The sequence below is a fragment of the Antechinus flavipes genome, chromosome 4, assembly GCF_016432865.1.
Source record: "Antechinus flavipes isolate AdamAnt ecotype Samford, QLD, Australia chromosome 4, AdamAnt_v2, whole genome shotgun sequence".
Classification (NCBI taxonomy): domain Eukaryota; kingdom Metazoa; phylum Chordata; class Mammalia; order Dasyuromorphia; family Dasyuridae; genus Antechinus; species Antechinus flavipes.
This window is the reverse complement of record NC_067401.1, coordinates 336,621,414-336,648,306: the sequence shown is the minus strand read 5'-3', so window position 1 is coordinate 336,648,306 and position 26,893 is coordinate 336,621,414. Positions and strand designations below refer to the sequence as shown.

Here is a 26,893-nt window from a genome sequence, read left to right as displayed (position 1 = left end):
ACTGTGTACTAAGATTAAGAGCAAATTTTGTATTTGCTCAAGGTTTTCCAGGAATTAGGAACTGTATTCTTTGGACTCTGATAAATGGTCACCATGGACTAAGTAAAACTTGAAGTTTACCTTCAGAATTTTTTTCCCCAAATACTCAACTTAATCAGAAAAGGTCCAGATTAAAACTGAATGTGAAAATTTTGTTCTTATAAAGCAAATTAATGACATTATTTGCATTTTGGAAAGAATCCTGGATTTAGAGCTGGAAAGACCCTTACAGGTTATCTATCCATCAGGCCTAACCTTCTCATTTCAAATAAGGAAATGAATCCCAGAAAGGTCGACTTGTCCAATGTTGGCTCTTCATTAGTAGAACTGGGATTTCAATACAGTTATTCTTACTCTAGAGGCAGCTGGGTGATGCAGTGGATAGAATGTCTGGTCACTTACGGTGAAACTTGTTCAAGTCACAACCCTGTTTGCCTCAGTTCCTCAAATGAGGAAGAACTTATAAGGAAATGGCAAACCACGCAAGTATCTGCTAAAAAAAAAAAAAAAAAAAAAAAAAACACCAAAACCTAAACAAAAAACCCCAAAGAGAGTCCCAAAGAATTGAAAATCACTTAACAAAATTGTGACTCCGACATGTTATCTTATGTTCCAGACTGTTTAAACTTTTAATTTCAATTAAAAAGCATTTATTTTTTCTCTTTCCCACCTCCTATCTCAAATAAGAAAAAATCTGCATAATCAAGAAAAATTAATCCCACTCCACTCACTCACTCACCATTGGCTATACCTAAGAGGTACAGGTCATTCTATCTCCCCTCTTTTAGAAAGTATGGAGTATGTTTCACCCTCAGTCCTCTGAAATTGTGGTCGACTACTGTATTGATCAGATTTCTGAAGTTTTTCAATATAGTGTGACAGACTGCCATTCAGTGAATTCACTGTAGTTCCCTCTGTGAACTTTAAAATATTCGTCTTACAAAAATGTTCATAACCATACATTTCCACAATAAATCTAGGTTAATTTCTATTATTTAAATTTGTTAATTCTTTCCTTTTTCCTCAGTACAGAAATATGGGCTTTGTCCCCTTTTAGCCATAAGAATTTGTCAAGTCATATTTAACATGTATAAGACTTCTTGCCATTTGGGGGAGGAGGTGGAGGGAAGGAGGGGAAAAGTTGGAACAGAAGTGAGTGCAAGGGATAATGTTGTAAAAAAATTACCCAGGCATGGGCTCTGTCAATAAAAAGCTATAATTATAAAAAAAAAAAAAGGAAAAAAAAAGAATTTGTCAAGTGATTTGGAGTCAGTTTCTCTTATAGTAGACTTTTTTTTCATGACACTGGGGGAGGTGGCAAAAGAAAATGACTATCCATTTCATTGTATATTAAAGTATACTCCAAGATGAAGAGAAACTATAACTTAATTGGAAACAATATTCTCATGCAAATGAGTGAATTTAGATGAATACATGTTGTTCCGAACTTGAATCAAGATGAAGAGTAAAGAGTAATTTCCATAGGGAAGGAGATCAATTAACATAATATGTATTATATCTAATAATCATATATATTCTTAAAGAATTTCTAATGATAATACATTTTCAATTTTCAACACGTTGAAAAAGGAACTCAGATATACTCAGTTGAAGAAATTTATTTACTTTTTTTTCTATCAACAGAAATGACATAATTATAGACAAGTTTTGATACACAGGAAAACCCTTTTGTCCACTTTTTTTGTTTTTGTTTTTTTTGTTTTTGCTAAATGAAACAGCACAATAACTTTTTACACTTTTTTTAAAACAATACACCGCTTTCTTGGGCTGAAGCAAATTGCAAGAACATATTGGTACTGGTATCTTACAGCTACTTACATTGTTTAAGAACAGCAATGGAGAAAAATAAGTTATTTAAATATTGATTTCATATACAGAAAGTGCAACATTGTTAGTTGTTATGTCACTTGCTTGACAGTTTTTGTTTCCCCTAAATATGACAAATGAAAATCAAGGTAACTTGGACCCAGAGTACAATCTTTTTTCCCTTGCAAATAAGACAGAACAGTGTACCACCAGCATAATGGTGAACTGACCTCTCCAGCTTTGCTTAGGAAAAGGAACTATTTTCCAATAAAAGAATCTCATGATTTCACCCAAACTTAGATTCGAGAAGGAGAACAGGGCATTGAAGAAAGTGTTATGTGTTAGCTAAATCATCTGGGAATGTAAACAGTATTTGGGGCTGGCTCTTGCCAGACAACTTTTGAAGTAAAAATTACGCACAGTGGACATATAACAAGTATCTGCCAGAGTCAGAACTTGCTCAGTAGGTTTCTTTTGTGCTTTCAACAGTCAACAAACTTAACTTTTGCTCAGAATTGCACCCAACAAAGAATTAATTAAAAATTCGATATGGCTGAAACCTCCCACCTGTCAGATGATGTGTATAGACCTGACCATTCAAACCTCAGCTGACAACCACACACAGAAACTTAAGGCTTTTTGAGGATCAAGTTAAAAAGTATAAAGCAAAAGGAGATCAAACATAAAACATATTGTAAAACCACATAAAAGCCAGTATTAAAAACACACATTTCCCAGATTACTTAAATTGGAAACCACCCCTCCCCACAAACTTCTTAAAATTATAGATGGTTCTTAGATTTGGTTCAAACCTCTCCTGCTTTCCCAATGTAATCATTTCAAAGGAAAGGTGACACAGAATCTGGCCTAACTCTCTGAAATGCTCAAGAGTTTCTATTTCTCCTGATTCTAGTAAATAAAATATCTATTGGAGGGAAAATTCAGTAATTCAGAAAAAAAATTTCCTTCCCTAGGATTTGTCAAATGTAATTAATCATCTCTCCTCTAGAGCTTACAGTGCTTCAACCAACTGTGGTATTCTCAGTAGCTTACAGAGAGCTTCCAAAGAGTACCTTTACTTAGGGAGGGAGAGAGCCCACTTTGCACTACAAATCTTATGATTTATCTCCTGAAATATTTTCAAATAATTTGGTCACACCAGCAATCCTCAACCTCTGGGCACCCTAAATAAGCCATGTTTCCATAAATATGAAGGGAGACACATGAATGCAAGTGCTTAATCAGGATAAAATGACATGCTAATTAGGGTTAAATATAAAGGTGACAGCTTTAACTATTCTTAGACTGTGTCCCAACAAGTCCTTTACATCAGATCTTGGAAAAGCTGAATATTACTGAGAAACAAATCATTAAAAACAAAACGGCCACAGGAAATAAAGTCTAATATTGTTACCTATTAGATCCTTTGTTGTTGTTTTTTTAAAAAAGGAAAGTCTTGCCACTGACTGAAGCATTCAGTCATACCTAATTTTCCCATTTAAAAAATGTCACTATAAATATTCTCTCCTTTACCTCAAAAACCTGCTGGTAGTGATAGAAAGAATATGAAGATAGTTTGGACACAATGAAATAATTTTTCATGGGGAATTTCATGGCTAAAGGAAAGTATTTGTAACTATCAACAAAGCAAAGCCCGGTGTCTGTCCAAAGCTATCAAAATTGTGACTGTGACATCTATTGTACAAATGAGTGTCTGTAATAAGTTGTTTTAAAAAAAAAAAAAGATGTTATTGGAGGGGATATAGCATAACCCTACCTACGGGGTCAGTCCTTTGAATTCAGCATCTGCTAGAAAACAAGAGATTAAGCTGCAAAAAAGATGGAACTTGTTAAAATGTTTAACATTGCTTTGTGAATACATGTAAATCCTTAACAGATATGGCTAAAAATCATTTGTCCAACCCTTCATAAATGAAACTTTCTTTGAAATACGAGAAGCATTCGGAAAAGAAAAAGACAGCAACTTTTAAAAAAATGCAACACAAACACTTTAACTCTCCACAAAACAACCTACCAACTTGTTTCTTTCTTTGAAACCTCTTTCTGAACAATTCAGTCTCTTAATGGCTTTTACAGAGATAACCTATGAGCAAATAAAATAAAATCTGGAATGGCTGGGGTCTAATACCAAGTCGATGCTGGAGTATGATTGACAGGGTAACAATATTAAAAATGATTAAAATGAAAGGCAGTTACTGCACGCACACACACACAATACACACACAAGAAAAGATATCTCTGTAAATTGTAGACATATTTACTGATATTTTAGTCTAAGAACTGAAACCCAACATGAACTCTGTGCCTGAAAAACAACCCTCAACACTGGCCATCTAAAGTGAGACATTTTAAAAAGCCAGGTTTTTTTGTTTGTTTTTGTCCAGAAACATCCCAGGACATTAGATGGCAGTCTAAGCTGAAGATCTGGAAATATGGTTACAGGTGACTGGACACTAGTTATGATACTGCTTAAGAGCTTACATTAAGGCAAATAAAAAGCTGATTGCTAGAAAGCAATTATTATAAAATGACTTTATCAAAGGGAAAAAACCCAAACCCAAATTAAACAAGATTTTTCTTGTTCCTGGTGCCAATCTCATTTACTCATGAGAAACTGAAAACAGGCAGTACTGTAAACTAACTCCAGAGTCTGTTACTTTGGCCTAGCTAAAACCTGTTTGGCCGCTCAGTACTATGCAGAGCAACAGGAAGGAGAATGATGTTCCAAGTACATTTGGGAAACCAGCTTAGCTCCCTCAAACAACTCACCCACTCTTACCCGACCCGAAAAAAAAAAAAAAAAAAAAAACAGATTTGCAAAAGCCATCTGTCACAGATCTGTGTGGTGGCTCCCATGAACTTCCAAAACAAAAATCCTTCTTTGACTTTCCTTTGGAGGATAAAGGACAGCCTTGGTTACTTGTCTACACTGAGAAGACAGTTTCCAGTTCCTGGTCAAGCTTGCACTCGTTGAGCCAGACCCCAAGGCTCACCCTGCTCTTCTGGAAGATGTTTGTAGAAATTGCATGGGTTTTATTAAGCACAGTGAAAGAAAGGGTAATGGCTGTTAAAGGGATGCCTCCTTTCATTACATGGCTTCCGGATTCAGGGGTGGTTTGAAGAGTCTGGCTGCCGTGATGAGCTTAATTATGTGTCTCTCCTCTGTAATGCCCACATCCTGAAGACAAGTCTGTGACAGAGAAGGCACTTGGCTCAGAGTGTTGAATCCCGCTTCCATGAGGATGCTGGTATACATGGGCAGACCAATGGAAATCAGCCAGTCAGAGATCGAGGTCACACAGCCCGGGGAAAGGGGTTTTCTGCAAATTTCTGTGAGTCCTCCACTGGGGATCTAGAGAAAGGAAAAGAGAATTCTGTGCATGCTTTCATTGTACATGTCACTAGCAATGGTCTCTTTCACTGTGATTTCTTATGTCAAGTCTAGAGCTGTTCTTTGAGCTTATGTCATGCTTTTCAATGACCTTAGAATGATAGAATGAATTGCTCATGCCACATATATATATAATTGCTCTACTGTCTTAATTTGCTGAAATTCTTACCTATTATTATCTTGTATTTAAAAAGAAGAGGGGTAGCTAGTTGGTGTAGTGGGTAGAGAACCAGCCCCGAAGTCAGGAGGACCTGAGTTCAAATCTGGCCTCAGACACCGAATACTTCCTGGCTTTGTGACCCTAAGCAAGTCATTTAACCCCAATTGCCTCAGAGAAAGAAAAAAGAAAGAAAGAAAGAAAGAAAAAACTCTTTTTGATTAGGAAACGAAACCAGATCTGTGATTTCACTTCTTGGGGATTTTGAGGGGGAAAGTTCTCTTTACCACTTTAGGTCAATCAGCACATACTCTGGAACTTGCAATATTAGAGGACTGACTAGGGTTAAATGATTTGCCCAAAGGGAGAATTCAACCCAAGTCTTCCTAACTCTAAGACAAGTTAACTGCCTGCTACATCTAATCAAGCCTCAGTCAAATACTTTACACACTTTAAGTGCCTTCATACATATTTCACTTGGAATGTGGAATATCTAATAGAAATAATATCATTTATCATTATTATTATCATATTATTAGTAGTTTTGTCATTAATTATCCATATGACCTTGGACAGGCTATTTTGCTTCTTGGAACCTCAGTTTTCTTAATACTAAAATGAAGGGGTTAGATTAAGTGATTTCTAAGGTCCTTTCCCCTTGTTATGCTGTGAACCTCTGTAACCTTAGTAACTTTTATAAGAAATAGGTAGGACAGATATATTGTTAATAATCTTTTTTTTTCAATAGATGAGGAAACCGAGCCTAAAAAAGGAATCTTTTTGATGCTTCAGCCAATTTTCTCTCTACTAAAACCTCATATGGGACTGGCACTAGGCAAAATTATAAATTAATAGAAATTTAAGACATTCCTTTCAAGATTGCTTTATAAAGAAAATAAAGTTTTTCTTTATTTTATTCAGACTTCCAACCTCCTTTTTCCTCTTAGATAGCATGTTTGCCTCTACCCACCCTCCACCCTGCCATGCCTCACACAGCAGGTATTAATAGTTAATCTGAATTAGCTGTTATTCTCTTTCCTACTTCTATCTATTAAAATTTGATTCGAGAAAACATCTGCTTAAGTCATTCACTAATATATAAATGACCAATGCCTTAAAAAATTTCTTCTCCTAAGAATCTCTATACTATATATAACTGGAGGCAAAAGCATGAAGATTTAATGTGGAATGTGAGGGATCAGTAACTTAAGGAAAGGATAGGGTTGAGTAGAAAAAGGGCATATATTAGAAATGGGAGATTTTTCATGTGGGTGCCAATTCTTAAGACTGGTCCTGTATGTGTTTTTATGATGGCATTTTAAAGGTAAATAGTCCTCTATAAATGGCTCCAGTTACAATTTGAAGGAGATAGCACTGAGGCTTCAAATATCAAGAAAGCATAATGAATTAGTATGTCATGTTTACCTCCAGATGATGGCATCAATCATCTTGATAGCCATTATACTAGGGAAAGTATCTGAAATGGGATCAAAAGCTAGAAATGTGTTCTGACTGCCCAATTATTCATGTTTAGTATCCATCACTGATGTCTCACTATGTTTCTTATGAGACCACAATTCCTAAATCATAGTCTCTGTGGATCAAAATTAAATCCTTTAGATTACTTTGTGGATGGGATTATGGGATAGAACAAAATTCCAATCATAAGAAGATATATGAAAAATGTTTTAAGTATACCTTCCATGACCAATTTGAATATACACTAAAAATTAGAGTGTATATGTATTGTGTGCATATATATTTGTACATGCATATGTGTGTGTGCATATATAGGTACATATATATGTGTGTGTATGTATACACACATACACACACACAGTCAGATAACATTTTTTTCTAATATAATTGATATGTTAGGGAATAATTTGATCGTAATTTGAATTTTATATTAAGTTCAATGGCATCCTTCAGAAATAGAATGTAGAATACTACATTACTTCACAATAATTCACAAGCTTCAAACCTTCCCATGTCCATTTTTACAGGGCAATTGTAGGTTTTTCCAAGATATAGTTTTATTTTTAATGGAGCAGTAGGAGCTATGTACTTTGATCTATGTACTTAATCCTGCCCATCTTTTGACATACCCTGAAACTCTCCATACCCATCTATCAGTGCATTTTGGTAGTCTAGAAATGAAGGTTTTAGTTACTTTGAAGAGATTCAAAAGAAGACTGAAGATATGCTGCCTGAGCTTACCGCCATCCGGTGCTGCTTCCTGAGCTGCTTCACCCGGATTTGGTCCATCTTCATAGCAATCTCCTTCTCCTGCTGACCTAAATCTTCAGCATATCTCTGCACTAGAGCTTCAGGAATCCCACAACGGCCATGCTGTTAACCCAAAGAATCAGAAAGAATTTTAGTGTTCACCTTACTCCAAATTCCCCATTTGAGAGAGGAGGAAATGGAGGTTCAGAGTTCAAATGGTTTGCCCAACATCATATTGTTGCATAAAAACAGACTGAAATTCAAGACATCTGACTCCTGTCCTCTATTATACCAATCTACCCATCTATCAAATTATGTGGTACATTTCCCCCAAGAAAGTATTCTAATCCCAAAATAATGGAGTGATCTTCAGATACTATCTAATATCACTAAAAGCAATCCTTTATTTTTAGCTGCAAATTGGATGTTTTGGAAAGACTGCTTTTAGGAAATAAATCTATTCTTTATCTTTTAAATAACTGCATTTCCTAAGGAAATTATTTAAAAACTAAGCACTAAATACAATTTTCTTTTATTTTAAAGGTCACTGAATAACACTTCAATTGACTGTTTCTCAAAGAACTGATTTAGACTTCCTGAATGTGATTTCAGAAGGTTTTGAAACTTCATGGAAGTTATTGGTTTTAAAAAAAAAAAATCACATGCATTTTTAGTGTTTGCTAAAGTAGACTTAGGGTATGGGAAGTTCCTTCTTGATTCTATAAGGGAATTTCATTACTAAAGTAATGAAGGACTATATTATATAGTACTATCTCCTTTAAAATAAGCCATTACATGGACATACTGAAAAGTAAAAAGGCTGAGCAAGTACTTTCTTTGTATTTCCTTTTATTAGTAGGATCATTAATTTGTGGTTGGAATGAAACTGAAAGATCATCTAGTCCAATCCTTTTTTAAAGATGAAAAAACTGGAGGCAGCTAGAAGGTAAAATGCAGAGTTGGTATTCTATGAGCTGGACTCAAAAGGACCTGAGTTTAAATCCGACATCAGAAACTTAATACTTTCTAGTGGTGTGATCCTAGGAAAGTCATTTAAACCCAAATGCCTTGCAAAAATAAAATAAAATAAAGATGAAGAAACTGAGTCCAGGAGCAGGTAGATGGCATAGTGAATAGAACACCAGCCCTGAAGTCAGGAAAACCTGAGTTCAAATCTGGCCTCAGACACTTAACTCTTCCTAACTGTGTGATCCTGGGCAAGTCATTTAACCCCAACCACCTCAGGGGAAAAGAAAAAAGAAAAAAAGAAACTAAGATCCTGAGAGGTTAAGGGACTTACCCAGGGTCATATAGGTAATAAATGGCAGGAGTGGGATTTGTAGAACCAACCTTCTTTACATTGATGCTATTTTTTTTTTTTTTAAATAAATAGGGCCAGGGCAGGTGTTGTAGTGGATAGAACATTAGCCCTGAAGTCAGGAGGACCTGAGTTCAAATCTGGATCAGACACTTAATACTCTCTAGCTGTGTGACCCTGGACAAGTCACTTAACGTCTCCTCCCCCCCCCCCCAATTGCCTCAGCAAAATAGACAAGCAAATAAATAAATACATAGATAAAGCCATATTTTCTATTCTTAAGATTTTCAAAAATTTTTACTTTTTATAAATGTCTCTAAAGAGCAGAAACTGTTTAGTTTTTATTCTTGTATCTCCAGCTCCTAGCGTAAGATACTACCAGGTACATAAGAGGGAATCTTTACTGAATAAATTCAATGTCTATATATGTCTTATATCATACATGTAATAATGGAGGAATATCACAAATTCATTCTGCTCTTTTATTCTTATTTTATCACTTTACTGCCATATCCCTACAGAAAATTCTCAATATGCTTCAGAACAAATAATATCCTCTTCCCTCTCCACTATTTTGACATTTGGACTTTGTAGAGAAGACATATAGTACTGGAAGAAGGTAGTTTAGACAACTCTCTAAAGATGTAGTTTCTTCATCTATACAATTGCATTAATCATAACTGCCCTATTTTGCAAAATTATCAAATAACATCAGAGATAAAATGCATTATACAAATGTAAAGATATTATTTGTTCTGAAACATATTGAGAATTTTCTGTAGGGATATGGCAGTAAAGTGATAAAGTAAGAATAAAAGAGCAGAATGTTTTACTTGGATGGCTTTATCCATCTATTTATTTGCTTGTCTATTTTGCTGAGAGGGGTGAGGGGGACGTTAAGTGACTTGGTACTTGGATGAACCAGTTGATTCAGAACAAGTTCTGATTTCAGCTGTTAAGACCCTTCCATTTAACAACATTATTTTCCTAATGAATTATTAACATTCAGAATTCTATAAATGAGCAGAACATCTATCTATCTATGAGATTTCCATTCTAGTTTGTTTCTCCCCAGGAAAGGATGATCAGATAAGTCAGGACTTTCATTCCCTGAGTGACCTCACTGTCCATTGCAGGACATCCTAAGTTTCAAATAAAGCCAGTGAGAGATTATGGACTTTCATACCTTATCAGAATATGGTTCCTCAGTAAGATCAATATTTTCAGCTTGCAATTTATTCTCTACCAGCATATCCAGATCTACTCCTCTGGCACAGGAGATCTTCCTTGTCAAAGGAGGGCCCAACTTGACTCCATGCTGTTGAATACTAGTGGATTCTGGAAGTTCAGACAGCCATGGTGGCCGTGTGGTTGGGGGACTGGCAGGTTCTTGTTCTGGGGAAGACCTACAAACTGTTATTGTATGACAGTCACTAGGGCTCACAGGGCTATTCTTTTTAACTGGTAAGCATGGTACATCTGGATTAGAGAAAGCACCACTATGGGCAACAGGAGCATGATGTAGTCCATTAGTGAGGCGTTCTCTGCTCTTTTTGGCAGGAACAGGTGGAGGCTGTGAAGGAATTTTTGGCTGTGTTCTTGCCTCAGCAACCCTCTGATCCACTTCAATCCCTTCTTTGGTGACTGGAGGATTATTTCTTCCTTCAAGATCATGCCCTTTTTTGTGACTTTCTAGGGGAGTCCTAGTTAAAGTCTGTTTAACTGAGGCAGACTGAGCTTCATAGTTTTTAGGCAAATAAGGAATTGTCCCATGTGAAGAATTTGTGGACAGGCAGTCTGATGTCTTAGTTTTAATTTTCTGAGGATCAGAAAATCGCAGGCTTTGGATCAGTAGCACTGGGTCTTGAACAGAAGAGACATCTGAGGGAGTTTTTGCCTTCAACTTGCAAACAGTTGTCTTTTGGGGCACTTCAGGTACATTCTGAGGGGATGATTCCTTTTCCTTTTTAGGCACATCTTGTTTAGCATTAGGCTCTCCTTGAAGGTCATCCAAGGAATGGGACCTAGGCCAGTTGTCTGTGGCTTCAGTGCCTTCCAGGGTCTCACAGCTTCTACAGATGGAAACTGGTAGGCTTCTTCGATTAGCCTTGGAGTTGTTCACACTTGTTTCAACACAGATGTCAGAAATGTGAGGAGTATGGCTGCTGATAAGCTGAGATTCCTTCTCTCCCTCCTTCAAAGCTTCTACTGATTTAGTTAATGGCAGAGTTGGGTAGTTGGCCAGTTGATTTCTGTTGAAATCCTTAAAGTGGGTATCTGTGACTGACTTAATCGGTACAGTCTTCCGAGTCTTCCCTGGGGAAAAAACATAAACAAGCCTTAAAATCAAATTTTTGAGCAGTTTTCACAATGATGTATGTAGGTACTCTAATACAGAAGTACAATAATCTACATTTGTATAGAACCTTTAAGCCCCAAAAGTATTTTACTTATACTAACTTTTATTATACTATACTAACTTTAATTATACTAATCATTTGATCTTCTAGCACTGTGAGGTAGATTCTATTATAATCTGAATTTTACAAAGTAATTGAATCTCTGGTCAATGACTTGACCACATGGAACTTGAACTCAAGCCTTGTGGTATTTTTATGATCCTTAAAAATCTGACACCAAACTACTTTTCCAGGCAATACTCCATCTCCCATATCTTTGCCCTGGCCTTATCTATGGTTAGAATGTACTGTGCTTGCCCATCCATCTTTAGAATTTCTAATTTTGATCAAAATTCAGCTCAAGCACCATTTTGAACATAAAAGCTTTCCTGATTACCCTGAAGCTGCTAATGTCACCCTTTTTCCCCCATTACCTTATGCAATTATATATCTTAAGAAGATGGATAGTTTTAATCCTGATAGAATAGAAGCTCTTTGGAAGCAGGGACTGTTTCATTTTTGTCTTTGTATGCTCAGCATTCAGATTAGTGCTCAGCAGATAAGAGGATCTTAATAAATGCTTGTTAGTTGGTTTATTGACTATCTTCAAGTCCTGATTACTACCCACTATTCCCATTCTTTTGTGAGTTGGCCTTTGTAAATTAGCCTTCCCACGAATGACTGAAAAGCTGCACATTGGGTGGGAAAAGGATAGACAAGATTAACATTGATGTTTTCTGTATAAAAGAAGATATCCTGCACACATATATTGTATCTAAGATATACTTTAACATGTTTAACATGTATAAGACTGCCTGCCATCCAGGGAAGGGGGTGGAGAGAGGGAAGGGAAAAGTTGGAACAGAGGTGAGTGCAAGCGACAATGCTGTAAAAAATTACCTATGAATATGTTGTGTCAATAAAAAGCTATAATTAAAATATAAAAAAAAAATATTATCGGAACCATGAATGGGCTCTGAAAAATGAGTTGGGCCAGCCATTTAGTAAAAAGTAAGGGATAATAGCTCAAATATTATACTAATTCCCCTTTTCCCTTCAAAAAAAAACCTACAAGAAAACCTGGACTCTTCAGAAAGACAAGGATATGAAACATACAGTATGAAAGGTAGCTACATTGAGAAGAATCTATTAAAGTATCATGAATTAGTCTAGAATGGGGTTCTTAGTTTTTTTCTGTCTCATGGCACTTTGATAATCTGGTGAACCTAATACTTTTAAATTACAAAATAAAATAGTATTATAAAGGGAACCAACTCTATTAGAAATAGTTATCATAATTTTAATAATAACTATACTTCTAAAGTGCCATAAAATATACAAAGTAACTTTTCTCATAATCTTACCTGTAGGAAGTATAAGTATCTTTATTTTGTAGAAGAGGAAACCAAGGACATTAAGTGTCTTGTTTGAGGACAAATGTAGCTGTAATTCAAACCCCAAACCAGCATTCATTCCTCTTGACTCTAGAGATTTGAAACTTATTTCTCAAGTCTTAATTAAGAGATGTGTTATGTGTACCGCAAATGTGTAACATCTTTTAATAGTATCTCTTCTAAGTGGAAATTCACAAAAGAAAAGGATTAATAATGAGCTGCCTATTGTTTCTTTGTTAAATAAACAACTCATATTATGTAAAATATGACATGGAATGAAAGAGAATCCTATAATTGCCTTTATTTCTTTAGCCTTGTAGAGTTTAATACTTGGAAGAAGTGCTGATTGTTTCAATCTAAGATATCATCTACCTGGCAAATTATTTTTCCTCATGTTTCTAATAACTCTCAACTCTCCAATACTGAATTGTATTTAAAAGAACATATGAGACAATTCAGGTTCTCCACTTGCAAGTGTTCTGCTTTGTATATATTAGTATGACTTAAGGAGTGAGGAAGAAAAGACTGTGAAATAAGGCAGACTAGACCAAGGGGGATGTTTTACTAAGGAAAATCCAATGACTAAAAATGATTATAAAAATCATTTTTTTTTTTTTTTTTAAAGAATGCAGGTTTAAGATCCAGAAGTTCCAAGACTCATTCAGAGTCCATAGCAAGAGTCAAGAAACTATGGCCTGAAGACAAAAACCTTGGGTCTTATGCTAAGAATGGATTTTGCATGTTTGAATACAATAAATATTGAAAAAACAAAAACACCATTCTGAGTTTGAGGTTCCTACAAAATCAAGTAGCAGGACAGATCTGACCCACAGATCAGTTTGCCTAACTCATGATCTACAGTGCTAGCTTCCCTATATTTCTCTCTACTATGTCAATAAATGATATAAATTTCTGGGTTTTTTTTATGATTGTCTATACAGTTTCACAACTTATTTTTCTCCAAATTTTCAATGTGCTAAACAGATTCTGTTTGCTCATTTTCAATTCAATTCAAAAGTCCTAATCTTATATGTCCCCTCCTATACTCCTTTAATAAGCATAAAATATAGTTCTGTCCCCCAAGGAGTTTGATTAGTGATTTGTTAGCACCATGACATGATTGGATGGACAAACTATTGAAAATGTTTATCAGTGTATACACATCTTGGAAAGAACCTACAAAAATACAATAAGTTGGGCTTAAACAGGAAAAGAAGCAGGATAGATTGTCTTGGAAAATCTGAAAGTTGTTTTTTTTTCTTTAAATGATCTCTAATCTCTCCCTCAAACAAAGATCTATATTATATGTTTAATTCTCTAAGTTGAGGATAAAGAGGAACAAAGTGCATGAGCAAGCTACAAAATATTGAAAATAATTACTCATAAGAAATGTGATAAAGGTTATCATTTAAAAATATAAGAAATGTATGATTAAAAAAACAGGCCAATCACATAACAAAGGCAAAAGATGGACAGCTTAGCATGCTTCACTAGTATTCTTATTATATTAAGAAATATCAAGGAACTCCTTGTGTATTTATGAGAGGACATGGAGAGGCTGTGATTCACACAGCCATACCCACACTGAGGAAAACACAGATTCCCTGGAATATTTGAGGATATAAAACATGGTATCCTAAATAATTCAGTGGGGCTCCAAAAAAAGGGTAAAATAATTCCTTCTCACCCATCTAAACTAACCGAAGTTGAATAGTGACAATTTATATTTGATATGAGAATAAACATCATAATGTCAGCTAGACCAAAGTAGAGTGGATTGTCTTGAGAAGAGAGATCCCTCTCACTATGGACTTCTTCAAGTACAGGTTATGTAGAGATCTTTTGAGTATATCATAGAAAATACTATTCAGATGCAGCATTGAAGTCCCTTCTAACTCCAAAATTCCAAAATTGTAACAGTGGTTATAATAATCAACTGAGGAAAAGTACCAGTATTGTTATCTCTAAATTATATCATCTATATTGTATTTTTACAGAGTTGTTTACATAATTGTCTCCTCTTTACATAAGACTATCCTTTGCCTTTTTTTGTATCCTCAATACTGACATATAAAGTTGGTGCTTCATAAATGCTTATTAACTAATTAACTGGTTAGGACTGGCACTATGATATGAAATATGAAGACTCTAACTTTTAGTCAATTTCTATATATTCTTTATTCCTCAGAGATCTCATGTTCTCAAAAGCCAATTTGCAAAATTCACGTGCTCATCACTATCCCCACCTCCCCTTTCTCCACCCCTAACCCCATCCCTGGACCACATTCCAACTGTAAAACCATATTTGAAACCATACTGAAGTTTCCACTGGAAAGAAATGTTATGTATCAATTTATTTCCTATGAATTTCTATACTACCTCTATAACTTTCAAGGGCAAAATACGCCTCCTTGTTTTTATATTCCCAGAGCTTAACACAGTTTCTAGAATTATAATAAGCACTTACTAATCTTTTATTTACACACATGTTTGGGGGTGGGTGGGAGGGGGAAGGAACCAGGGCCAAGAAAGATAGTTAAAGCAGTGATTTAGACAAAGGAAAAACTGAGTATAAGGTGCCAAGAAAGTCAAGCATAAAGCAGTTTCATCAGCTGAAGGACAGAAGAAAAGATATGAGGTTGTTTACATAGAATTAAGCACTGGTGATTCTCTTTGTTGTTATTACCATTTTCCAGGTTTTCACTGCCTTCATAACAGCCAGAGTCTCTTGGTGAGCATCCTGTCAGGCCTTGGCTATCAATGAGAAGTTTCTCCTGAGATCCTGACTGGTCACTATTGCCTAGAAAAAATGGACAAATGTGTAGAAAAGTTAGAGGAAAAATGAAGCAATCATTTAAATATTTATTTTTTCTCTTGTGTGTATTATTTTGTGCTATGATTCCTAGGGAGAGGACTTTTGGAGAAGGATTAATTACCGTACTTCAGAAAAAATAAAGATGAGTTTATTGGCTAGTATAGTGGAAGGCACACAGGATTTGGCATCTGAGCACCTGGCTTCAAAATCTGACATGATTACTCAGTACCTATGTGGCTTTGGAAAGATATTTTAGTCTCAATCTTTCCCCTTTTATAAAATGAAAGATTTGAACTAATAATTTCCAAGATATCTTCCAGTTCTAAAGGTATAATTGTTTGAGTATTGTATGAAAGTTAGTGAAGGAGGGAAATTTATAGCACAGTGTTTCCAGGAAGTAAATTATTCTTTTTTGTACCAGGTGACAATCTACTGATGACAGCTTATATTATGTCTCTTTTCTATATCCTTTTGCCCCACCATCATTGTTCCTTTAAAAAAAAAAAATTAGGCCATTGAGATTTTCTCAAATAGGGGAGACTTGTAACTTTGCAGTTTATGGAGCCCTCATCTTATTTGATTCTCCCAACTCCATGAAATTGGTACAATTACAACTCTATTATAATTCCCTTGTTTTATTAAAGTTCAGGCAGGCTCACATATAATCAAAGGCAGGGTCAGCACTTATTTGCTCAGAAGTCTTGTTTTTTATCCATGAAACCACAGGTTTTTTTTGCAATGGCTCAATAGAGAATCAAATTTCAAAGTTCATTTTCCAAGTATTACAAGAAAATACAAAGAGATGTTCATCTAGAAAATCAATTTTTACTAGAACTAAAGGAACATTTTTGTTGTTGTTGTTCAGTCATTTTGTAGTTAAATTTACAGTCTGATTCTTCATGACCCTGTTGGGATTTTCTTGGCAAAACTACCAGATGTAGTTTGCCATTTCCTTCTCCAACTCATTTTAAAGGTGCAGAAACCAAGGCAAACAGGATTAAGTGACTTGATCAGGGTAATAAAGCTAGTCAGTGTCTGGGACCAGATTTAAACTCATGAAGAAGAGTCTTCTTGACTCTAGGCCCAGCACTAGAGTTCCACACACTGAACAATAGCACTTGCTAAAATGATTATGGGTGTTTTTATTTTTTTTAAAACCCATTGGAAATTAGATGGCAAAAAGTGGCAAAGAATGAGTAAAAAAAATTTCATCTCCACTGAATTTTGTCATGTGCTTTATATGATTACTTTTGCCTAGGCCTCTTATATATGTTTGTTTTCTGATGCCTTCAGCTGTTAGCACCTCCTCTCCCCATACTCTGTGCTCCAGCCTGTTGACCTATCTCATTCCTCACTCATGACATTACATATTCCTCCTCTGTATCTCTGTCATAACTATTCCCCCATAGCTGCAACGAACTCCCAAATCATCTCTATCTCCATCTTCTTCAGTAGGCGTTTTCCTACTTCATATGTATCTTATATAGCAAAGCTTCTTAAATGGGGACCATAAGTGTGGAAGTAATGAAAAATTTGACAAGCATAAAGAGTTTCTGAATGCAAAGACCAAAAATTCAAAATCAAACACGTAATGAATCTGAGGTGCTTCTGGAAGTTCTTGTCCATGTTGCATCACAACTTCATTGCGAACTTGGTTCTGAACACATAGCAAGTATATTTTTCACTGTGCATGCATGAATGCTGCCAGAAACACCTAGGCTCAGATTTGAGATGGAGTTCGCTAAAAATCTCTTGGACAAAAAGGGGTCACAAGTTTCTCCCATTAGAATTCAAGCTACCCAAGGGCAAAGACTGCATACATTTGGTTTTTCTTTATATCTTTAGTGTTTTTAAAAGTCTCTGGCACAGAATGTTTGTGAAATGGTATTTTTTAATCTAATGAATATAAACTGCTAGTGGGCAGTTGAAGTTTGTTGTGCTTAGCACATGGGAAATACTTTAAAAATACTTGATAAATTGACTTTACTTTCCATGTTTGCTTAGACTTGAACCAACATAAATATTGGTTTGCATATTCTAAATGTATACAAGTTAATATGTGACATAGGGCCCAACTATACCAAGTGGCTAAGAGAAGCTAACCTGAGATTAATTATGTAGCTGAAAACCTATATTCAGATAAAAGAATGATGGACTCATTAAAAAAAAAAAAAACAGCATATTTCAAATATTTCAAACTGGTGAGAGCTCTCCCATTTCCCATCAGAATATGGAAAGTCCTAATGGCATTTATAGGTTTTTAAATTGAAGGGGGGAAAAAAAAAACAATTTCTGTGAGACCATCCCAATAGCAGGACTAGAGTTACATGTAAATAATAAATATGACTTTAAAAATTTGTAAAATGCTTTCTATATATTTTAGTGTATTTGATCCTCACAACACCCCTGTGAAGTGGATCCCTCATTTGAGAGATGAGAAACCTGGGCTTGCCTGAGGCGGATGGAAGATTTACACAGGAAACTGAATTTATACACAATATGTTATTATATAGAGTAAATGCTTGATCAAATAAAACAGACAACAATAATCCCTTTTCTTTATACAAAATAATCAATTGAAGGATGAATAACTTTACGTCATGTTCCTTTTATTTTTTTTCTTCAAAGAAATCAAGAAACCATTAATATGATGCCATTTTCAGATCATCACAATAAAAATATTGACTTTAAAACAGCTACTCCAGCTGCTCCAGCTGCTCCTACTGTTCAGCCACCAATTCTGTTTACTTTTCTCATGTGGAAAGCATTTTTAAAAATCTTAAAATTAACATTAAAAATGTTTTTTTTTAAAATGATTGATGCAAAGTTAAATAACTGCATGACAGAAAGTATGCCCTCAAAAGAAAATGCCTATGATTGCTGAAAAAGAGAAATTTTGAACTGATGTCTTCACCCATGGTTCTCTGAGGTCTCTATTTTTGCCTAACCTATTATTTGGAAAAAATAATCCAAACCATACTTACAAAATGATGGGCTCTAAGCTATCAGTCAAGACCCAGGAAAGAGATTTTGGTGTTGTCCTTGAGGATAGAAACCCGACTTCCCCCCTAGTCAAAACAGTTCACAAAGTGCTGAGCAGTGGAAACAAAACAGGAGACATTTCCCCACCCTTTCAAAAATAATCACCCCCTGTCCTCTCGTTCTGTTCTCTCCATCTCAAGAAAAGAGGGCGAGAGTTGAAAGAAGAGATGATAGGGTATATGAAAAAATCCATGTTGACCAATTTGAGGGATACCAAACTAGGAGGACCCCTTAACCTGTGGAAGATGAATTTTGTGGATCAATAAAAGGCACTTCTATTTTTCACAGATGTGGAATGTAAAACTTGGAGCACAGCCTGAAAATATTATCAGAGGCTAAAGGAGTGTGGAAAAAAAATTCATGGATGATAGCTCCATAACTGAATTTATTAAGAAGCTGGGGATGAAGTTCAGTGCTGAAGAAAACCTGGTAAAAGAAAACATATGCCTCCTTCTTTTCATTGCCAAAGTAGGGACAAAAGATGTAGAATATTATTGCTTATTGCTGTCAGACATGATTGATTTTGCTGAACTGAGGAATTTTTTTTTTTGGTTATTTTGTTTTGTTTTATTTGTTATAAGAGATAACTTATCAGATGTTTTTAATACATATTTGGAAATGAATGTGATATATAAACAAAAGCTATCAATAAAAATTAGATTTAAAAAAATAAGGTTGTTTGTGGTTCATTTTAATATCTCAAAGTTGGTGTTAAGGAAGGCAAACTGTTCCATAAAATGTATTGCCTGGAACAATAAGGTATCTGGTCTATTATCATATTTCTCATGTCCCTGGCATGAACAGCAGATCATATACTCACTATTTAGCTTTTACTTTTAACTGAATTCTTCCTACTCTGATGTATCATCATGATGTAGTGATGACTCCAACTGTGTTGTGTTTGCCATCAGAGGACCTGTTTAGTCAAGCTGGGTTACTACCAAGGAAGATCATTTATTACGACACAAAAGGAAGCAGTATGGTTCAGTGGGAAAAAAAGGGTACTAGATTTGGATTAAAGGATACTAATTCAAATTTGGGTCTGCTACTCCTGAGGTTACAGATTAATAACTTTAATTCCTTTACACTTTAGTTTCCTTATCTTTAAAATGAAGTAGTCTCCAAGGTCCCTTCCAGCTAATTCTATTGATCCCATTATCCCAACTTCTGAATATATTACTGGAGAGAATATCCCTAGTCATAAAGTTATGGGGAGCTGATATAGGAAATAATATTTGAATGTCAAAGGCAATTTGATGTTGAAATATTGAAGATATTTCACTCTCATCAGGGACAAGAGAAAATAAATATCCAGATTCCCATTTCCGTGAACATATAAGCTACTGAGATAGCATAGAGGAGATATGGTCATGGCAAGGTCATGATAATCTACAGTTACTATTCAGTCCTGAATGGTTGAGAACTGAGAACAGTGAATCTCAGACCTTTTATGCATTTAGCTTCTGAAATGCCTTGTTTTAAGGTGATCTGTTCTGCAAGATATGGACCATTAAGGTGTCATTTAAATTTTTTTTTCAGAAATCTTGAAATTTGTATGTTTCAATATAGTTAGCTCTTTTAGAGGAAATGCTTGATTACACAGAATTGAATTTTGCTGTCATGAATAATTTGACTGCTGCTCCCTTGGGCCCAAAATGCTGCAGCAATATATAATAATCCTCCAACCATTAGCCTAACTCTGTTTTTTGGCATGTGTTCTGTTGGCAGTGAATATGCTGTCTGGAAAATCTCATCCCCTTGGAGCAGAAGGATTGAAGGAAAAAGCATTTAAATTCAATAACAAAAGGGATTCCATTTTAGCTATTGAGCAATTTTAGGAATATTTTAGATGATGTCTTATAGAATATGGCCTAATATAAGATGACTTAAGCCAGGGAAAATGGAGAAGGGATAAGCGAGCATACCAAATAACATGTGTATATGTGTGTGAGAGAATATACACATGAGTTGAATGAATTTAATTTATAGTCAGTAAAAATGAACTATCATTTTTTAGTTACAAGTTCATAAATCAATACAAAATTCCTATTTATCTCTACTTTGCGTATATCTTTTCTTTCAATTCGGCAAACATGTACTATGTACAATGTACTGAAGCCTATGGGATGAATGCTGGAGGAAATTTTGATAAACAAGGATAGAAAGGTGATGGGGTAAAATGGAGTTGTATTCCTCCACTCCTATAGGTGACAAGATAAAAAGATATGATCCTTAAGTTTATAAGGTTAACAATATAGTGGGAGGGCTAAAATAAACATGCAATAACTACAATGTAAGTCCTCAAAAATGATCCATCAACTTTTGGAAAGCAATATGGCAAAGTAGTAAATTACTGTATCTCTCCCACATTCACCTCCAAACAATCATAAAATACCACCCCCAAATGCTGGAATAGAAGAACTAGCAAAAAGACGGGATGAAACAATCTTTGAGCTCAAGAAACTTGTGAGACTTCATTCAGGTAAATGGGAAGCATGGTTCAGGAAAGGAAGCATCCTACCTACCTCAACAAAACAAAGGGAGATCCTGAGCCCCAGTAGGGTAGAGCAGCCAAGTGCCAATACCAAGAACTCCCACATGCTTCAGGATAGCCAAGGGAAAGGGCAGACTCCAGCAACCAGCCCTGGGGAAATGCAGAAATACCCCCACTAGCTTCAACATATGCCAAACACCACCATTAGGACCCCTGCTCAGTACCAGGTAAGCTGCCAGACTGCTATAACCTCCAGCAGCATTAGCTACTTCCCTATGCCTTCAGCACATCAGCAAACATGAGGGTTTCCCATGGGCTTCAGGGCAACAACAGGTAAACAGTCAGGGCCTGCAGCCCCTGGTACAAGAAACCTGAAACACTGTCCCTTCTATCCTGGGAACAGAGCTTAAATTTTAAAGAAAGGGAAAAATAGCAAAAAAGATGAGCCAAAATAACCCAACCACAACAAGATTCTGACCATAGAAAGCTATTGTGGTGGCAGGAAAGATCAACATATAAACTCAGAAAAGGACAACAATGGCAAAATACATGTGGGGAAAAACTCAAACAAAAACAGGAAGTGGTCTGAAACCCAGAAAGAACTCATGGAAGAACTCAAAAGGGAACTTAAAAAAATCATAAGAGTAAAAGAGAAATTAAATCAGATTGATGTAAGAATTATAAAAAACCAGTCAATGATTTGGAAAAAAATGCTTAAAATTGGACAAGTAGAAACTAATAATTCTATGAAACATCAGGAATCAATCAAATTTTTATTTGGAAATGGAAAAAAGTAGAAGAAAATGTAAAATATTTCAACAAACACTAAAATATAAAAACAACAGGAATATCAATCCTGATCTCAGGAAAAGCAAAAGCAAAAATTACCTAATTAAGAGATAAACAACAACAACAACAAAGTACTTTATGCTAAAAGCAACCATAACAATGAAGTAATATCAATGCTAAACATATATGGACCAAGTAGTATAGTATCCAAATTCTTAAAGGAGAGGAGGTGAATTCATGATTAAAAAAGAGATAAAAAGCATTACTATAAAACAGATAATTTTGATTATATTAAAAAGTTTTTGCACAAACAAAGCCAATGTATCCAAGATTAGAAGGAAAGTAGAAAGCTGGGAAACATTCTTTACCGCAAGTATCTCTAATAAGGTCTCATTTCTCAACTATATAGAGAACTGGGTAAAATTTACAAGAATACAAACCATTCTGCCATCAAAGCAAATGAAAAGGCAGTTTCCACATGAAGAAATCAAAGCTATCTATAAGCATATGAAAAAATATTCTAAAAATCACTTTTGATTAGAGAAATGCAAATTAAAACATTTCTGAGGTACCACATCACACCTATCAGATTGGCTAATATGACAAAAAAAAAGATTAACATTACAGAAGATGTGGGAAAACTAGAAAACTAATATATTTATTGGTGGAGTTGTAAATTGATCCAATCATTCTGGAGAACAATTTGAAACTATGACCAAAGGATAGTCAAACCATGCATACTCTTTGATCCAACAATAACACTACTGGATCTGTATCCCAAAGAGATCACAAATATGGGGAAAAGTAAAAATATTCACAGCAACCCTTTTTGTGGTAGCAAAATATCAGAAACTGAGGGGATAACCATCAATTGGGGAATGGCTGAGCAAGCTGTGCTATAAGAAATGAAGAACAAGTAGATTTACGAAAAATCTGGAAAGAATTATACCAACTGATGCTAAATGAAATGAGCACAGCCAAGAAAACATTGTACATACTATATCAACACTGTATGATGATCAACTATGAATGACTCGGCTCTTCTCAACAATGATCTAAGACAAGTACAAAAAATTAACAAAGAAAAATTCTATCCACATCCAGATAAAGAACTGATGAACTCTTAATGCAGGCTGAAGTATGTTTTTTTTTTTTTCCTTTTCTTTTATCCTTTTTAATGTTTTTTCTTTTAATCTGTTTCTTACTTATTTCATGACTAGTGTGAAAATGTTTTACATGATAGCATATGTATAACCTACATCAAATTATCTACCACTCTTGGAAGAGGAAGGAGAAGGAAGAAGGGAAGGAGAAAAATTTGGAACTCAAAATTTTGTAAAAACAAATGTTGAAAATTGTCTTGACATTTAATTGGGGAAAAAATACTATTACAAACAAAACCATTAACATTATCACATATTCTATTATCTTTCTCTTATGTATGAGAGGAATTAGTAGAGCTATCCCAGGGATAGATGAAAAAAAAAAAAGATTGAATCTCTGTGCTAATCCTTTATAAGGAATTTCACTGCTGCTTGTATTCCTGAGATCATCTTTTTGCTGCCATCATCTCTAACCCTTCTCTTTTACTGTCTCCTTTCCATCTAACTACAAATATGCTAGGGTCATCACAATGCTAAACATAATATTCCTTAGACCCTTCAATTCCCTTGCCTCTCTTCCCTTTTCACTGTCACTCTTTGAAAAATTGGCCTTGATGTAATGCTTCTAATTCCTTATTAGTATTATTTTCTCAGTATCCAATCCTATCATTCTTGTAACACCTATTGAATTTTCAAACTAGATGTCTTAGAAACATTTACTCAACATGTTTAAAATTCATCATCTTGCTATAAAAATCTTTTCTTCCAAATTTCTCTGTGTCTATTAGATTCAAGTTCATAATCTCAACATTATTTTGGACTTCTCTTTCTCTCTTCTCTCCAACATCTTTTGCATCTAAACTTTTTATTTCTATTCACAAAGCCATCTGCTTACTTTAGGGTCTCAAAACCTTTCATCTAGACTTTTACAGCAGCCTTCTAACTGATCTCCTTGCCTTAACTCTTCTCACTCCAGACCACCCTACATATGCTACTGCCAAAGCAAGTTTTAAAAAAGTACACTTGGCCATGTGACTACCTTACTCTCATGGTTTCCCATTGGTTCTAAGATAAAATATGACATCTTCCATGTAGGCTTTGAATCCCTACCCAATCTGGCCCTAACCTATTCTTCCAACTTACTGAACACACCTTTTCCTCCTACATTCTGAGCTGTAGCCAAATCTACCTTCTCCCTGTTTCTCATACACGACACCCCCATCTCCAAGTCTTTGCAGCATTCCCTCTTGACTTCTGTCTCACAGAGTCTACTCCCTTTAAGACACACAGCTCAAGCACCATCTTCTGCAGAAAGCTTTATGCCTTCCATCCCAAACTATCTCCTATTTGGCTATTTTATCCACATGTTTTTATATCCCTAGCACAGTGCCTGGCACAAAGTAGGTCCCGTAAAAATAATTGTTGACTGATTTGTTTTTAATTACAAAATCTCAGTGATTACTCCCTCCCTCAAGATATTTTCTTCTCTTGATGAGCCAATCTGGTGTTTATCGTATATTTTTAACCACTTCTCTTCTTTATGGTTTCCCTGCCTTGACATTTGTAATCCTTGAGGTGCTGGCCTTGATTTACTTTTCCTCTCCAGCAATTTCTCCCTTTAAATTTTCATTTCCTCCTAGCACTATGACAATAATAGTGGTGTAAAACACATGGACTGCATGCAACTCAAATCAGATTATTTATAATTAGGAAATATTTACTATATAGATAGATAGATAGATAAATATGCTAAAAAAAAAAAAGATAGAATAATAAAATGTAGCTTTCTAAGGCAATATCCATCTTCCAGGAATCCTAATGTAGGGTTTAATGGCCCCTATTTCTATCTGAATTTGATACCACTGAGTTATAGTGGTTATCTTTATTTCTAATCCTGGTCTCTTTTCCAAGCATCAGACCCAGATGTTCTCCTGCCTACTAAACATCTCAACCTCAATGTCCTACTGGCACTTCAAACTGAGTATGCCTCAAACTGAATTTCATATTCAGCTCTCCTCGCTTTCTGAGCACCACTATTCCTATCAGTAATACTACCTAACAACCTGATAAATAAAATGTTTGTTCAACTGAATATCCTACCAATTTCCATGAAGTCAAGTGTCAAGGCAGCTTATTCCCAGATCTCTTATCTTTGTTTTAACTACCAGTCCTACATTACATGATTAGCCCAAGTATGCCACAAATTCGCATATCTAAAGTGGAACTCATCCTTCTTCTCAAAACTTTCCTATTTCAGTTGAAAGCACTATCCTTTCTTTTCTACTCAAAAATCTTTAATGGCTACCCTCAGGGCTCCCTCTCCTCTTTATCACTGTCTCTTTCTCTCACCCCTCCCTTCCTCTGTCAAAATGGGCTGCTAATTCTTTCCTATATGACATTTTCCAACTTTAGAATGCTTTTCTTTCTAACCTTTTCCTACATAAGATACTTTCCTGATATAACAACAACAATAATTAGCACTTTAAGATTTACAAAATAGATACTATTATTATTCTCACTTTATAAATGAGGAAAAGGGCAGAGATGAAGTGACTTGCCCAGAAAAATAGAGGTGGTAAGTGAGACTATTTTTACCTGGGATTTTGTGATTTTGAATCCAACACTTTACTGGTTTTTTATCAGTTTTTACTAGTCTTTTCCTTCTGAAATCAATTTTGTAAAGAAAATCCTTTGTATTTACTTAGCTACATACATGTTTTTTCCCCTATTAGGATATCAACTTGGGTACTAATGAGTCTTTTATATGCCTTTTAGGATTTTTTGCTTTGTACTTCTAATGCCTATTACAGTGGCCTGAACGCAACCAGAGTTTAATAAATGTTCACTTGTATGGCATTCCCTTATTTATTAATAGAAATATTGACTATGAAAACAATAGGATAAAATATGTGACTTCAGGGGCTCAGAGAGCCAAAAAAGGGACAGGACTGGAAGAGCTATTATAGATGACCTAGAGCAACCTTCCTGCTTTTTAGCTTACATTCAAAGAGATAAAATGAATTAACTCCAGTCACATCCCTTGTGTGACAGATCTAGGTCTTTCAACTTCTAATCCAATGTACTTTGTACCATACAACGCTGTTGATCTAATTTAGGATTGGTCTGTCTTTTACTCAAAACTTAGTTTATTTTTATGCCAATTTAAGGAAAATAGTCATTGGGTGAAAATTTAAATTATCCCATTGAATTATTTGCTAGCTCTCATCTTGACATACTCCAAAAATAATCAGCGTCGACACACAGACCACTTACTGTCATATTCTTGTAACAATTCCACTGCTGTCAAGAGCACAGCTCTGTGCTCTGGATCCCTGATGTTTAGTTCATCCAAGTCTTCTTCTTCCAGAAGCTTGAAGGTGTCCAGGTCTTCATACCCATTAAACAGAAAGGTAGGCATGTGCTCCTAACATGGAATGAAAAAAAAAAAAAAATTATGCAGCTGAACCACCAATAAGTGTCTACTAAATACAAAATGTCTCACCAGACTACAAAGAACTATATACTAAATACGAGTCTGATTTCTCAAATTCATCTTGTAATTTGTAGCTAATTCTACTTATTTTAAGAATAGCAAATTTGTATTGTTCTCCCAGATGGATCTATAAATGTGTTTTTGGAGATGACTTGTTGACTTTGCTATAACATGGCACAAAGTTAGTGCTCTGGGGAAAAAAAGGGAACTCCTTTGGATTTTTATAGGGATTGATAGTTGGAAGCTTTGTTTCAGGAAGTTAAACATAGCTTTTCTTCCAGGTGGATATCCTTAACAGCCCCTGGGTAACCTTTTGGCTCAGTTTTGATTTGTTCCAGGAACTGACTTTTCAGCAGCATGAAAAGGTCAGTTTGGCACTGTA

At 35.2% G+C, this 26,893-nt stretch overlaps 1 protein-coding gene across 2 annotated transcripts in view; it reads right to left on the bottom strand.

Annotated features, from left to right (window-relative positions):
• Positions 1 to 1,640: 1,640 nt before the first annotated feature.
• Positions 1,641 to 26,893, bottom strand: part of SASH1 (SAM and SH3 domain containing 1) — a 224,595-nt gene continuing 199,342 nt past the window's right edge. For both annotated transcript variants that reach the window (XM_051997918.1, XM_051997917.1), the window contains exons 16-20: positions 26,292 to 26,442; positions 15,462 to 15,575; positions 10,169 to 11,298; positions 7,656 to 7,787; positions 1,641 to 5,239 (exon numbers count right to left, since the gene is read on the bottom strand). In XM_051997918.1, coding sequence (XP_051853878.1) covers positions 4,976 to 5,239; positions 7,656 to 7,787; positions 10,169 to 11,298; positions 15,462 to 15,575; positions 26,292 to 26,442 — 1,791 coding nt within the window. In that variant the 3' untranslated portion in view covers positions 1,641 to 4,975. The remainder of the gene's footprint in view (positions 5,240 to 7,655; positions 7,788 to 10,168; positions 11,299 to 15,461; positions 15,576 to 26,291; positions 26,443 to 26,893) is intronic.